This window comes from Pelodiscus sinensis, chromosome 7 (assembly GCF_052426305.1).
Source record: "Pelodiscus sinensis isolate ZL-2025 chromosome 7, ASM5242630v1, whole genome shotgun sequence".
In the NCBI taxonomy this organism is placed as follows: domain Eukaryota; kingdom Metazoa; phylum Chordata; order Testudines; family Trionychidae; genus Pelodiscus; species Pelodiscus sinensis.
In genome coordinates this window covers 44,489,580-44,503,468 of record NC_143058.1, presented here as the reverse complement: position 1 = coordinate 44,503,468, position 13,889 = coordinate 44,489,580, and the positions used below count along the sequence as shown (strand labels likewise).

Sequence of the window (13,889 nt, the reverse complement as noted above, 5' to 3'; positions counted from 1 at the left end):
TTCCGCTTTTCTTCCAAAAGAGGCTTTTCCGACAATTGGCCCATCTACGCTAAGCCAAATGTCAGGAAAAAAGCGTCTTTCGGAACATCCCTTCTTCCTCATAGAACGAGGTTTATGGGGATGCCGAAGAAATGCATCTGCTTTTCCGAAATTGGTTTCAGAAAAGCATACACATTCCTTGGATGCGGCAGAGCTCTGGTATCCCGGAAAAACTCTGTAGTCTAGACGTACCTATAATTCCCCTCTGCTTCTGCACCCACTCCATACTAGTTCCCTGACTCCAAAGTAGACAGACAGGCAAAATCACTTCTTCCACTGGCATCGTAAAACTCCAAAAACAAATCGGCTGCATCTAGACTTGCCAGCTGTCTACACTGGCCGCTTGAATTTCCGCAAGAACACTGACGATCTCATGTAAGATTGTCAGTGTTCTTGCAGAAATACTATGCTGCTCCCATTTGGGCAAAAGCCCTCTTGCGCAAATACTTTTGCGCAAGAGGGCCAGTGTAGACAACGCGGTATTGTTTTGCGCAAAAAAGCCCTGATCGCAAAAATGGCAATCAGGGCTTTCTTGCGCAAAACCGCGTCTAGATTGGCACGGACGCTTTTCCGCAAAAAGTGCTTTTGTGGAAAAGTGTCTGTGCCAATCTAGACGCTCTTTTCTGCAAATGCTTAATGGAAAAACTTTTCCGTTAAAAGCAGTTGCGGAAAATCATGCCAGTCTAGACGTAGCCATCCAGACTATGATTGTAGTGAAGCTTGTCAAGTGTTTTCAGGAATGGGAGCAACATTTTCAGATCTCTATGCTTCTTGAAATGATTTTTTTTTAAATATATGAACGTAGCAGTTGAGGAGTCTGTTAAGAGGCATGAGCTGGCTTACACTGAAGTCATCAAAGGACATATGAAGGGTAGTTATCTCAGAAGGAGCAGTACCCCGTCAAAAGCAAAATGTGCTCCAAACAGTGATCAGCCGCTGCTTTTTTCTACTGCAGAAGCTGTTGTAGCACAACCCCTGCTAAAAAGTTGCATTCCATAATATTGTTTCATCTTGCTGCAACTGCTGGTGTTTCAAGTACGTACTTGTTAGAAGTACATCCAACATTGGTAGTATGGCTGAAACAACTAAGTTATTATCCTGGCATCACATTTTGCATTGGCCTACAAGAATCAAAGATGTTTCCCTATTAGTAGCTTCAGACATACAGCCTCACCAACAACAGCACCATTCTCAGAAACAATAAATCCAACCTTTAGTCTCTGTGAGGCCAGCCAGAAGGAGATTGGTCCCCTAAATTAATGCAGCAGGCTTCAGCTGCCCGGAGTTTTACAAAGCTTCTCATACACAGCTGTGCAGTTTTCTGAGAGCTTAACAGGCTTGTCATACAGAAAATGCTAACCAGCAGGTAATGATAGTGTGAAACCCGTTCCTAGCTCTGCTACAGACTTCCTGAATGATCTTGGACAAGCCACCTAATCTCTGTGGCTACGTCTACATTGGCAAGATTTTGCGCAAATACTTTTAATGCAAGAATTTTTGCGTTAAAGTATTTGCGCAAGAGAGCGTCTACACTGGCATGTGCTTTCGCGCGAGAGATGTGCTTTTGCGCAAAAGCATCTATGCCAGTGTAGACACTCTCTTGCGCAAGAAAGCTCCGATGGCCATTTTAGCCATCGGGATTTCTTGCGCAAGAAATTCACGTTGCCTGTCTACACTGGCCTCTTGCGCAAGAACAGTTGCTCAAGAGGGCTTTTTCCTGAGCGGGAGCATCGTAGTTCTTGCGCAAGAAGCACTGATTTCACACATTAGAACGTCAGTGTTCTTGCGCAAGAACTCGCGCCAGTATAGACAGGCAGCATGTTTTTGTGCAAAAGCGGGTGCTTTTGCATAAAATCATGCCAATGTAGACACAGCCTGTGTGTTTCAGTTCATTGACTATAAAATTAGGACTAATACTACATTACCGTAGTGCTGGGAACCATAGACATGGATCAATGGAAGTGATGAGTTTAGGATTCTCAGACTCACAGTGGTATTTAGCTATTGCACAGAGAAATCGGCCCAATATATTGGATCCTTAGAAACTAATAAGATTGCAATAGCTAATTGCCCTAATTAAAAATTACTTTAAGAGCTGCCCAATCACCTCTTCCTCTCAGTAAATTATAGAGTATTATTACAATTCTTATTAGTGCATTGAAATGAGTCAGGAATTACTATGCATTCAGTAATCAAACCCTGATTTACATGTAACTCAATAACTTATGACACTTTTTTCCTTCCTCTAGTGTGTATGTGTAATTCCACCTTCTACTGGACTGATGTCAGATCTGCTCAGGCGTGTGTGTTTATGACACCTTCCGTGCTTAATGTTGCTGCACAAGATGTAGGATTAACCTCAATAAACTGACATTGATCCTAGCAAAACAACAACCTCACAACTGATTCACAGATTTGTACCAGCAATATTTTAGAACTTTACATATAAACACAAATGTATAGGATACAATATATAAAACAAAGCAAATGGGAATATAAACATTTTCAAGAGTGTTTTATTATTTATTGGCGAAAGCTAGGATAGCTAACATTTGCTATACCAGCTCAGCAATGCACCACACAGCAAGCAATGTGATTAGTATCTCTTGTACATAGTTTATTTCCTTTTCCCTCTTCTCCTCCTCTCCAGAAGAAAAAATGGAATGTGCAATTTTAAAAGTATTTCTGCATGTTTTGTTATGTGTTATTTATTAGTAAAGGCAAGGTGGAGATACAATGTGCACTTAGAACTGTAAGTAGAAAGATCTGATCCTATGCATAATAGAATTTGATATGAACTGGAGATTTTTGCAAGGCCATTAAGGGAGTGGAGAGGAGGAGAAAGAAGACCAAATAAAGGAATGAATATAATCCAGATGGATAAAGAATTCTGGTTGATATCTGTCTTCAATGCCCAGTGAGATAAGATGGGTGAGGTAATACCTTCTATAGGGCAAGCTTTCAAGCTACACAGGGCTCTTCTTCAGGTCTGGGAAAGGAACCAGAGTGCCACAGCTAAATACAAGATCACCAGGCTATCAGGTGACGTGTAGATTAGGAGTGTTGGAACAATTTTTATAGCTGGGGTGCATACAGTGTAGACATAACCTTAGACTGTTGCAATGAAATCTATGGCCACCTAGGACTTTACAGATTGTACTATGTGGGGTCCCAAAGCCATTCAAAATTTCACGGAAACTGAAATGAATTTATTTTCCTGCTCCAAAATTATAGGCCTCTCCCATTTGAGCTAAGGAAGACTCTCCATTAGTTGTCAACTGTAAAGGGCATAGGTAGAGCAATTCCTATGCAAAAGGAGACAGACATGATGTACTTGCAGTATTTCAAATGGAAACTTCATGAGATTTACTAGCCTTAGTGGAGTTGGCAACACCACCTTAATGGTGCCATCTGCTACAATAAGGATATTTCACTTTGTAATGTAAGAGTTTAATGGCTCCCATGTACATGTTAATTTGCATTAGGTTATTGTTTCCACCTGCAGCTAGCAAAGAGTCATCCTACCAAAAGTGCTCAGCCAATGTTCTGGTGATGTGATGCTTGTAACTTGACCTCCTCCTGAGGAGCTGTAGTGGGTGGAGTTTTTGTAAAAGAGAATTCTCCCTTTCTAGATCTTTCAGTGAACCTCATCGGAATGAAGCTCTTATACTTAGTTAGTCATTATTCTAAGGCATTTCTGGGTCCTTGAATACTTGTACTCCTGACACAACAAGGACAGAAGATAAAGCCTATGCAGTGCCATGAGCACTCTGATCCCTTATGTCATGAACCCCACCTCACAGATATGGCCACCCAGTTCTCACAACCATAGTTTTTCATATGGTGCAAGCAAATTGGTACGTTCATTCCCACAGAGACTGTTGATGAAACTGACTTTCTTGAAGTGTTTTTAAAGGCAGACAGTAGTTTATATTTTTGATCTCAGATATACCCACGCAGCTTACTTTTACATATAAAATCAGTAATGTTGACACTATTATGGAGATACCAGAAACCCATTTTATAATATACAACTGCATGGAGAGAGATTTGTAGGGTTTTTGTAACTATCAGCAGGCTTTGCAGTATAATTAACTATTATAGGAAGTTATTTTGTAGATAGGATGCCAATGGTTTACCACCATGTTGTCTAACCGTGTCATGGTCTGCAGTTGACTTTTAACATTATTCCCATCTTTTATGAGTATAACATTGGTTTCAAACTAGTTTTGTTTATAATCATGCTGGACCTTTATTAATGCTATTGCTGTAATAGTTTTCTTCTACATAACCTCTAACTTTTTGCAACAAACTTTGGCAGTTCATTAAGGAAGAGAATTATGCAAAACCACTGCCATTGTGGCCACATACATATAAAATAATTCTGTCAGATGTAATTTTCAGCAGTAGCATTGTTATTTTGTTCCATTTTAGTGATACAGAATGTCAGGAGGTCTCTCAGTTTGGGGTTTTTCCACAATTACTAAAGCAGCAGCCTGTCTTTTCTGGTCTAAAGTAATAATAATAATTAGGTCAAAGTGCATTTACTAGCACAATCAAAAAAATTCAAATGTGTATCTTTGAAGCATGTCCCAATATTCTTGGGAGTGAGTTTATGGAATGAATTGGCCTTAAGAGGCTTATGGTTTGAGCCTCAGCAGCATCAGCTGAGTTAGAGAGCAGAATTGTTATAAGTGCCGCAACACACAGAGGTCATTGTTTTGAGTGATTGCTCACAGGAGGAAGGGGAGGAACAAAGAGTGTTCGAGCAACTTCGCCTCGTTAAATCAGCTCAGCAAGTTGCTGGATAATGGTCAGTGTATGGTGGTTTTGATGTGTGCCCATGTAGGGTAGCGTTGCTGTCAGTGGCTGTCAAATATGACCAGTTCAGAAATATTCAGTGGGAGCGTGGTTAAGCAGAAAGAAATTAGAGTAATTTTTTTTTTAAGAAGTAAGCAATGTAACATTCAAATCAACTGAATGTGAATGATTCTGACTGGTGAGGATGTACTAGTTTGTCAGAAACTCTGAAAATATCCATTGTGGATAATAATGTTTAGTCAAAGTGGCAGCCTGCAACAATCTGTGAGCAGATTAGATTCACGTAGTGCTTTCCCGAATATGTTGAGACAGAAATGAGACCATTGCATATATATATTATAATGACTTCCTAACAGAGATCCTCTGAGACAACAGCAATTAGTGTTGGGAAGGAAAGGAAATGATATAGTTAGGCTGTTGTGTTCTGTCTAGTGGTGTTGCGTTTTATGGTAGAGTAAGGTTAAACCTAATTTCAGCCTCTGGTTGTAAATCTGTTAGCTAGGGTTAAACACAGCTGTCACCCCTATTGTACATCCCTACTGACACTCCTGAAAAGAAGCCATTTTGCCAAGTTGGCTCAGGAAGCTGTGTAGCTGCTTGCCATGCTGACAAGCAATACAACCATGCAATTTTTCTCCCATCTCAGTTATATTCACATCCCAGACTGAAGCAGTAGGAGAGAACATTCTATTGATGTACATTAGCTAATTCCGGCAAGAACTCCCAACTTCTAGCTGAACCCAACATATTTTATCCACTAATCAGTTTGCAATATTTTGCCTGATTTTAGCAATGAAAAATCCTCAAAAATACAATCCATAATAATAGAACATAATATGGCATTTTTGTCAATAGGTCCTCCACAGCTCCCTGACAACCACAAAGAGGTCCCTAAAGCAGCAGAAAGAAATGTTGTGGCAAGCCAGATTAAGGGCCAATGCAGATCCAATGATTGTACCAGTGATGCAGAAGGACTGTGACTACAGACTCTTAGAAACCAAACTTCATTGAGAAGTGGGAGACTGGTTTGAAGACCAGCACAGTTGAAGGGCTGCAAGGTCCAACAAGCCATATTCCTAGGGTGGGCTTTGTACTACTAATGTGTGGCACCTGCAGGTCAATAAAGACATGCACAGAAGACACAACAACAAAAATTGGTAAAAGGAAACCTGCATGGAAATTGGAGATGGAAGAATCCGGTGGAGAAATCAGGAGGTTAGTCTGAATGCACATGGTTGGGGTGCTAGCTGCAGTTGCCATACTGTAAATAATTCTTCTAATTAAGACTCAACTCTGCCTTCTAGGTCCTCTCTTCTTCTTCCCAACACATGTTATATAAAACACTAGGAATTATTGCTTTGACCCAGCCCTTAATCTTTCTGAGGCAGATAAATTGAGCTTCATGCAAATTACTAAGAGGGATCTTTTAAAGGAGATCTCAAATGCCAAGGTCCATGCCTCCCCTATGTGGATATCAATGGGACATCTTACGGCTTCAGTAGGAGTTGGCTCAGATCCTAAGGCTCACAACTGTCCAGAGCAAACGATGAAGTTTTTAGGGTATTAAGAGTTCTCAGGAGGAAAAAAGTTATCTAACAAAAGATTGTAAACCTAGATACTCTGGCTAAATTTCTAGCATGGACAATTCTGTGGGCAAAGCTTTACATTCCATGCTACTTTCCAAAAGAGGAGTGTTTCTTCTGAAGTCCTTGGCCAAAGTGTCCCCTTCTGTACTATTGTTTCCTGTGCTGCAGATTTCCTTCCATCCTAGATATGGCTGCATTTCAGTGATGGATAAATGAATCCTGCATGTCTTTAGTTTGTAAAACATAAAGGGACAAAAGGGGTCTGTAAAAATACTATACTGTCATCCATCATTAACACATTAGGAGCAACATAGATTAAAAAGCACACAAAAGTCTTGCTGATTCTTATACACTTGGTTAATATAGGCAAAACTATTTGAGAGTGTGAGTACAGTTCATTTGTGATTTTTTAAATAATATTTTAACATTTTTAAACAGGATTTGAATCCAAATGTATTTATGATTGATATTTTGAATGATTGTTACTAGTTTGCTACTTTGTAATTTGTATTTTCCTTTATCACACTTCCACCTGAATACAAGACAAGTTTTAATACTTCACTCCAGCCTTACAAATACTTTTAGCACAGAGATTTTTTTATAAGTTCTGTCACTTTTGCTTTAACAGCCATCCCTACACAGAGAGAAGATTTCTAGTCACTGACAGTTATGTGATTGTTTAGTTTTAATAAGAGTGATCAATACCATCAGATTTCCCTTTAAATGCTAATGAATGCTTTAACACAGCAGATGTGGACACACACAGTACATTGCAGATTAAAATTAGGCACAGAATTAAATTGCTTACAAACAGCAGCGGAATCAGTTTGGACATCTTGATAATCAACCACAGCCAGCTGACAGCCACCACCAATACTACACTTCCTTGAATCTCTGTCAAGTCAAGCCTTACCCAAGATCAGTATAATTACTCTGTTTTTCTGACCCATCTGTAAAGTAAATACCCTCTTCCAAACTGTCACAAGTTCTTTCTGGGATGAAGGAAGATTCAAACCATGATGCTGGCTGCAACCCTCTCCATTCCTCATGTTTGGATCTCCAAATTTTACCACTTGGGCCCAATTATAGCAAATATTCACATACAATTAACACCAGGTATTACACGTGTTTCTGATTAAACCGAGAAATGTTAGTTAGGGAACTTAACTAAATTAAACTAAAGTACAATTCTTGTTCTGAGTGGGGAACCATATTTGGTGCTTGATTTTCCATGTATCCCAAATAAGGCAATAGCTACTTTAAAAGCATATATCCTTTCAGGCCATGCCCAGGAGCTCAACAGCTTTGAGTGCTTTCAAATAAACATAAAACAATTTTTTTATCACCCAGCTATATAGACAGACGAATTCAGCTCTAGCTCAGTTGTCTTACTATTCTGTTCCATCTTCTATCATGTAATATTGTGTGAAAGGGAAAGGTTATAAAGTAATAAAGTGCTTAGGTTTTCTACAATGAAGGTCTACCAATAGTGACCACCGTTTCCGCTGGTATGGTTTTGAGTGAACATGTTTTGAACATAGGAAATAAAAGCCCTAAATCCCTGTAACAAATGTCTTCCCCTCAACTACCCAGTTCCTTCCTTATTATCATATTGTCTAAAATGGAAGAGGCAGCTATGTTTTTACGTCATTCTTGGAATTGATAGATCTAGAAATCAGCTCAATTAGCATTGTCTGATGTGTCATTGTGATGTTATTTCCTACAACTGCAGCTTCTGAAGGCAGCAGCTCCAGGAATGATGCCCTACACACTGATGATTCTTATGTAACTCACAGAGCCATAATGACATATTTAGAGGCCTCCAAATATCCATATTTACAGGTACTTGGTTTGAGCTCTTAGACCTAATCTATCAGAGAGGTGGCCGTGTTGGTCTGAATCTGGAAAAGCAAGGAGGAGTCCTGTGGCACCTTCTAGACTATCAGATTTATTGGACCATAAGCTTTTGTACATCTGATGAAGTGGGTCTTTGCCCATGAAAGCTTATGCTCCAATAAATCTGTTAGTCTATAAGGTACCACAGGATTCCTCGTCACTTTTGCAGACCTAATCTAGTATCCTCTCCCTGTCACTTGGGAGTTTGTAGAACCACAGCTCAAATTTCAGCCTTGAGCTCTGATAACTTCCAGGTCCCAGGTTTCACCTCATACTGTAGTGTTCATCTGTGTAATCCTTCACCCTGGGGTTTTGTCTACACAAGGAAATTGACCAGCATAGCTGTTGCAGAATAGAATATTCGGACGCCCTATTCTACAATAAAAGTGACTTTTGGTCTGGAATAATTACAGTAAATGCTTTGTTGTCTGGCACTGTTAACTGGAAAACTCCGTTAACCGGCATTGCGTCCAACCAGTTAACAAAATTTGAATTTAACAGAATGCTGGATGGGCTGCCAGCCCTGCTCCTGGGGACGAGGTTGTCTCCTCCTCTGGAGCAGTACCAGCAGCCCTTGCCAGCTTGGCTCCGGGGGAGGAGGAAGCCTCCTCCTGCCGAGTGGAGCTGGCAAAGGCTGCTTTGTTATCCAGGACACATTCAGTTAACCGGCAACTGCTGTTCCCCCTGAGTGCTGGATAACAAAGCTTTCACTGTACTTTGTTCTGTAATGATTCTGAAATAAAGTCCCTATTCTGGAACAGTGTCCAGAGGGAGAGTCATTCTGGAATGGCTTATTCTGAACCAATTATACCAGCCAATTTACCTGTGTAGACAAGATCTAGGATAATCACAACAGTTCTGCAGTACGTGTTATATTACCATTTTTTTAAAATCAGCAATTAAAATTCTTTACCCAGAGTTTTCAGACCAGCTCAGCTGTTGCAGTTTGCTGAGCCCTCAATCTGTGAGCAGCATTTTAAATTCTCAGTGTTAAACAGAGCAGTCTGCAGGTTGTATATTTGGATTAGCCCAGAGTCCCTGCACAATTAAACCTATGCTGACTTTTGAGCTCCAGGTAACTTTTCTCTCTGTTTCACGTTGGCCCTGTGACACACCGTTTATCAGAATGGAAACTGACTGCACAGCCTTCACCATCCATTATTTGTTTTGGTATAAAGTGTTGAAAAAGGAAAGGATATTCAATACTTTGGGTAGATTAATATTGAAGTGAAGCTATCAATATCTGGGAATCTATATTTATCTAAGGGTAACTCTACACTGCAAACAACTGAACAAACAAAACAAAACAAAACAAAACAAAACAAAAACAACCTTGTAGCAGCAAGTCTCAGAGCCTGGGTTAACTCATTCAGGTTGGTGCTTTGGGGCCAAAAATGGCAATGCTGACATTGCTGTGCAGGCTCTGAGACCCAAGACCCACACTCATCATGTTTCAGAGCCTGATGCCTGTCCAAGCAAGAACATCTGTCCTGCTATTTGTAGTCCCAGGCTACATCTACACTGCAGGCTTCTTTTGGAAGAAGCTTTTCCGGAAGAGACCTTCCAAAAAAACTTCTTCTGAAAGAGCGCGTCCATACTGCCAAAGCGCATTGAAACAGCGATCTGCATTGAATGGACACTTTCGGAAAAAGGCTTCTTCCTCGTAGAAAGAGGCTTACCAATGTTAGAAAACCCTCTCTATTCTTTTGATTTTTTTCTGAAAGAATGCGATTGCAGTGTGGACGTAAGTGAAGTTTTTTTGGAAAAATGGCTGTTTTTCGGAAAAAAAACCTCTGTAGTGTAGACATAGCCCCATAGTATAAACTACATGAGCCTAAATCAGTTGAAGCCCTGAGACTCATTGGCATGGTTTTTTTTGGAGTGTAGAGGTACTCTAAAAAGTAGGGTTATTGTCACGTAGCTTATTTTGTCTGGCAATGTGCCAGCATGTTGGGAAACAATTAATACCTAGGTCCTAAAATTGAATACAATTCCTCAAAATACAACAGGCAAAATACTGACAATACTTTTTAATAATATGCAAGTGATGCTAGACTTTGAGCAAAGAGTCCCCTAATAATCCATGTTTGGAAACAATACGAAAATGCTCACATTAATGTCACTTTGTACTCCAGAACTCTCCTACTCAAAAAGTAAAAGTTAATCAACAGTTCAGGATCGTGTGTGTGTTCAGTACTGAATTAAGATATTCAAAGCTGAAGAATTAGTGAACTGTATATATAAGGGTTTCATTTTGTTAGTTTAATGTTAAAGGTTTATGATTCCATATAGTGAATGAGTCTGGCTAGGTCAAGATAGTACTTATGCCACAGCTTTGGCCTATTCTTTGATTTGATGGTGTTGATGTGCCAGTTTCTATGTTAAGTAATGCTCACAGCTGACAGGATCAAGATGTATTGTGTTGGAGGACATAGAAAAGAGGAAGTTAACCTACATGACAAAACAACAAAACATAACACTAAAAAGTCTCTATATTCAAAGAAACAGGAATAGGGTGTTATGAAACAGCATAATGTGAAAACAGCATAAATAGCAAATGTAATTTAAATTGAAGCTTGCACAGGAGTATTATACAAGTTATGTAAGACACAATGCTTATCATTGATTGAAAGAAAGCTAATGAATATGTGATATGGAAAGGTATAAGAAACCAAAACCAAGTTAACAGGACTCAAGTCAGAGAATAATGAGCCAGAATCTAAGATGACCATCCTGAAGTGGACAAGAGGTTCCTAGAACTCAGTAACTTGGGCTTCTGCTTTTCTATTTTATGTGCTCGTATTATCTGTCAATCTGTATGATCTGAAATTGAAAGTTGGCAATTCTGTCTGAAAAAATTATAAGGGCAAAAACTGATTAAGCTTAAATTGGTGGACTCATGTCAATTTCTAACTTTAGACCTTGAAAACAGTTTCATTAAAATTTACTACAGCTTAATTCCAGAAATTCCTGACTGTTGTCCTACAGCGGGGGGGAGGGAGAGAACCTTTTTTGTGTCGGGGGCCACTGACCCACAGAAAGATCAGTTGGGGGCTGCACACAAGTCCAAAACAAAGTGAGAAGCCCCTGACTGCAAGGGAGAAAGATACTCCCCACATTCCCTTTGCACACCGGAGCCTAGTGGGGCCTAGGTGAGTAGATTTTGTGTGCTCAAGTCCTGCAGGTGGGTGTCAGGGGGCCTGGAGTGCCAGTGCGGGCTCTTCAATGCTGAGCCTCGGGGGGCTGGATCCAGGCAAGCTGGGGGCTGCATCCAGTCCCCGGGCCTGAGGTTTCACATTCCTGTCCTACAGAATACCTGACTATTCACAGTCATGTCCTAGCAATACTGGAATTTGCTGCCTCTTTAAACAAAAGTAATCACTAACTTACAACTTTTCAGTTTCAAGCTTTTTGCTTTCATTGCCTTGAGCTACTTTTCTGTTCTCTCTTCCTCTCTCCTTTTTTCCCTTCATTTTGGGAAATCTTAACTTTTTTTTTAATTGCATTAAATCCAATTTGAAGGGAAAATGTCAACAAGAAACTTTCTGAAGAGAAACAGGCCTACAGCTGTGTCTTTCCTCTTAGTGGAGTTACAGACCACATTAATCACAAAGTTTGCTGACCTTCTCTTTACTACTTGAAGGCTGCAAGACAAAATAGCACTTAAAATGCAATTTTAAAAAATGCCTGCTGCACAGGGATAAATATTATCACAGGCTTCAACAGAATTAGATGGAGCTATTGTCAAGATAATTGATCTCTCTTTTCCTCCTAAGAAGAGCATAAAACCTGTCACACCCTTCCTCCCCTCCTCCCCCCAATCATGAGAAATCCATGTCTCTCAGTATGCTAATATATGGTAACTGTGCCTTTAAATGAAGGGAGAGGTGGGAATTTCTCCTCAGTCCAGGGCAAACTGAGAGCAGAGGGAGGAAGCACAGAAGCAGATTGAGAGGTGCTGGAGGTGTGGAGGGGAGAACTTTACTGAGAGTTGTGAAAGAGGATAATGATCTCTCCCTGAACATCAGGGCACAGTATTGGCATCCAGAGCATGAGGTTGCTCAAACAACAAAACTTAACAAGAACGATCAGAAGAACTTCTTGTCATGATAGACAGTTATCTTATTTATTGAACAATGAAGCTAATGTATTGGACAGCCCCAGCTGACCAGGGACATGAGCAGAGAGAGAGGAGAGAGAAAAGCAGATGCAATTCATCAACAACTGGAATGAAAACATGACCTGGAGCTGTTCCGCACAGATGTTCTTTGCAGAAGCCGTTGTTAGTGGAACCCCAGTTCTGCTCTTTGTTTGAACATAAAAATGGATATACTGGGAGATCAGTGGTCCAACTAGACAAGTATCCTGTCTTCCAGTGGTGGCCAGTGAGAGATGCTTCAGACAGACTGAGTTTAGCCTTCATCTCAGTGAGAAGTAGTGTCTCTAGAAGGCATACACTAAAGGTAGAAACATTTTACCCAGTAGATCCGATTGCATTGTATAAACCAAAAATTCTGTTAAATTAAAGAGAAAAACACTCTAGAAAACGTCAGCTACCCTCTTCAGAACGTTCTCCGGCTTCGCCAGATTCCCTTTGGTCGCTCTTTAGTTGGCTTGCCTGTCCCCTGTCTCTGAGATTTCTTTGAATATTCTACCTTTATCCATCCACCTTCATTAACTTTGGTCTCCTCATCATTTGCCTTAGGTTTGCCTTCCATTTTCAGAGGCATACCTGGTATGGACTTGGGTTGATGGGGATAGTGTGTGTGCTTTTTGTGGTCATATGTCTTTGATGGGTTGAGTGTTATTTGGGAAGTCCTGTACATTTTTCCTGAGTGTCTAGATGCTGCAGAAGTAGTCTGAGGGCTTTTTCCACTATATCTTTCATTCATAGAGAGTCCAGAGTCACTGGTATTACTGTTTCTGCTTTTGCCTGCAGATCTGTCCCTTTCTGAAGGACTATCAGAAGCTGCACTAGAGGTACTACTTCCCTTTGAATTAAAATGTACAGATGATAGAGTTCTCCTCAGTCCATATGGAGTTGGAGATGAACTTCTGGAATGATTTATTGATGTAATCTGATAACTAAGAGGAATTCGTGTCCGTCTTACAGCAGCAGCATAGGAGTCTTGGTTGTGAAGGTATGGTAAAAATTGTGTCACATTATTAGGGCTGTGGGGATGGGTATGCTGGTGTGAAGAGCTTTTTTCCATCTGACGCATTCTTAGAGTGTACATCCACTCAATGTCTATACCTGAAATAGAAATGAAAACAAGAATCACATGTTTAGAATAGCCAAGAAATTGCATTCCTGCTTAATGAAGACCTGGGATAAGGAATCAAAATATTTAAGAGTAATAGCTGCTAAGAATGCAGCAAATACAATGTACTTGAAGATTTACCCAGCTTTGCTCGGGTCCTTAACTCAATTAATTTTTGTTTTTCTTCATGTAAGTCATTGCTCTGGGGTGGGGCTGGGGATGAGGGGTTTAGTATGCAGGCTGCCCTGGAAAGAGAGGACAATCTTACCCCTCTCTCACCGAAGCA

General features: G+C 40.3%; 1 protein-coding gene across 3 annotated transcripts in view; it reads right to left on the bottom strand.

The window, feature by feature from the left end:
* Nucleotides 1-2,634: 2,634 nt before the first annotated feature.
* The window catches only part of MAP3K20 (mitogen-activated protein kinase kinase kinase 20), a 143,483-nt gene continuing 132,228 nt past the window's right edge, over nt 2,635-13,889 (bottom strand). Inside the window, exon 20 of one of the 3 annotated variants that reach the window (XM_075933639.2) lies at nt 2,635-13,596. In XM_075933639.2, the coding sequence (XP_075789754.2) occupies nt 12,905-13,596 (692 nt within the window). In that variant the 3' untranslated portion in view covers nt 2,635-12,904. The remainder of the gene's footprint in view (nt 13,597-13,889) is intronic. The other 2 variants (XM_014570179.4, XM_075933640.2) reach the window with 2 other exon arrangements.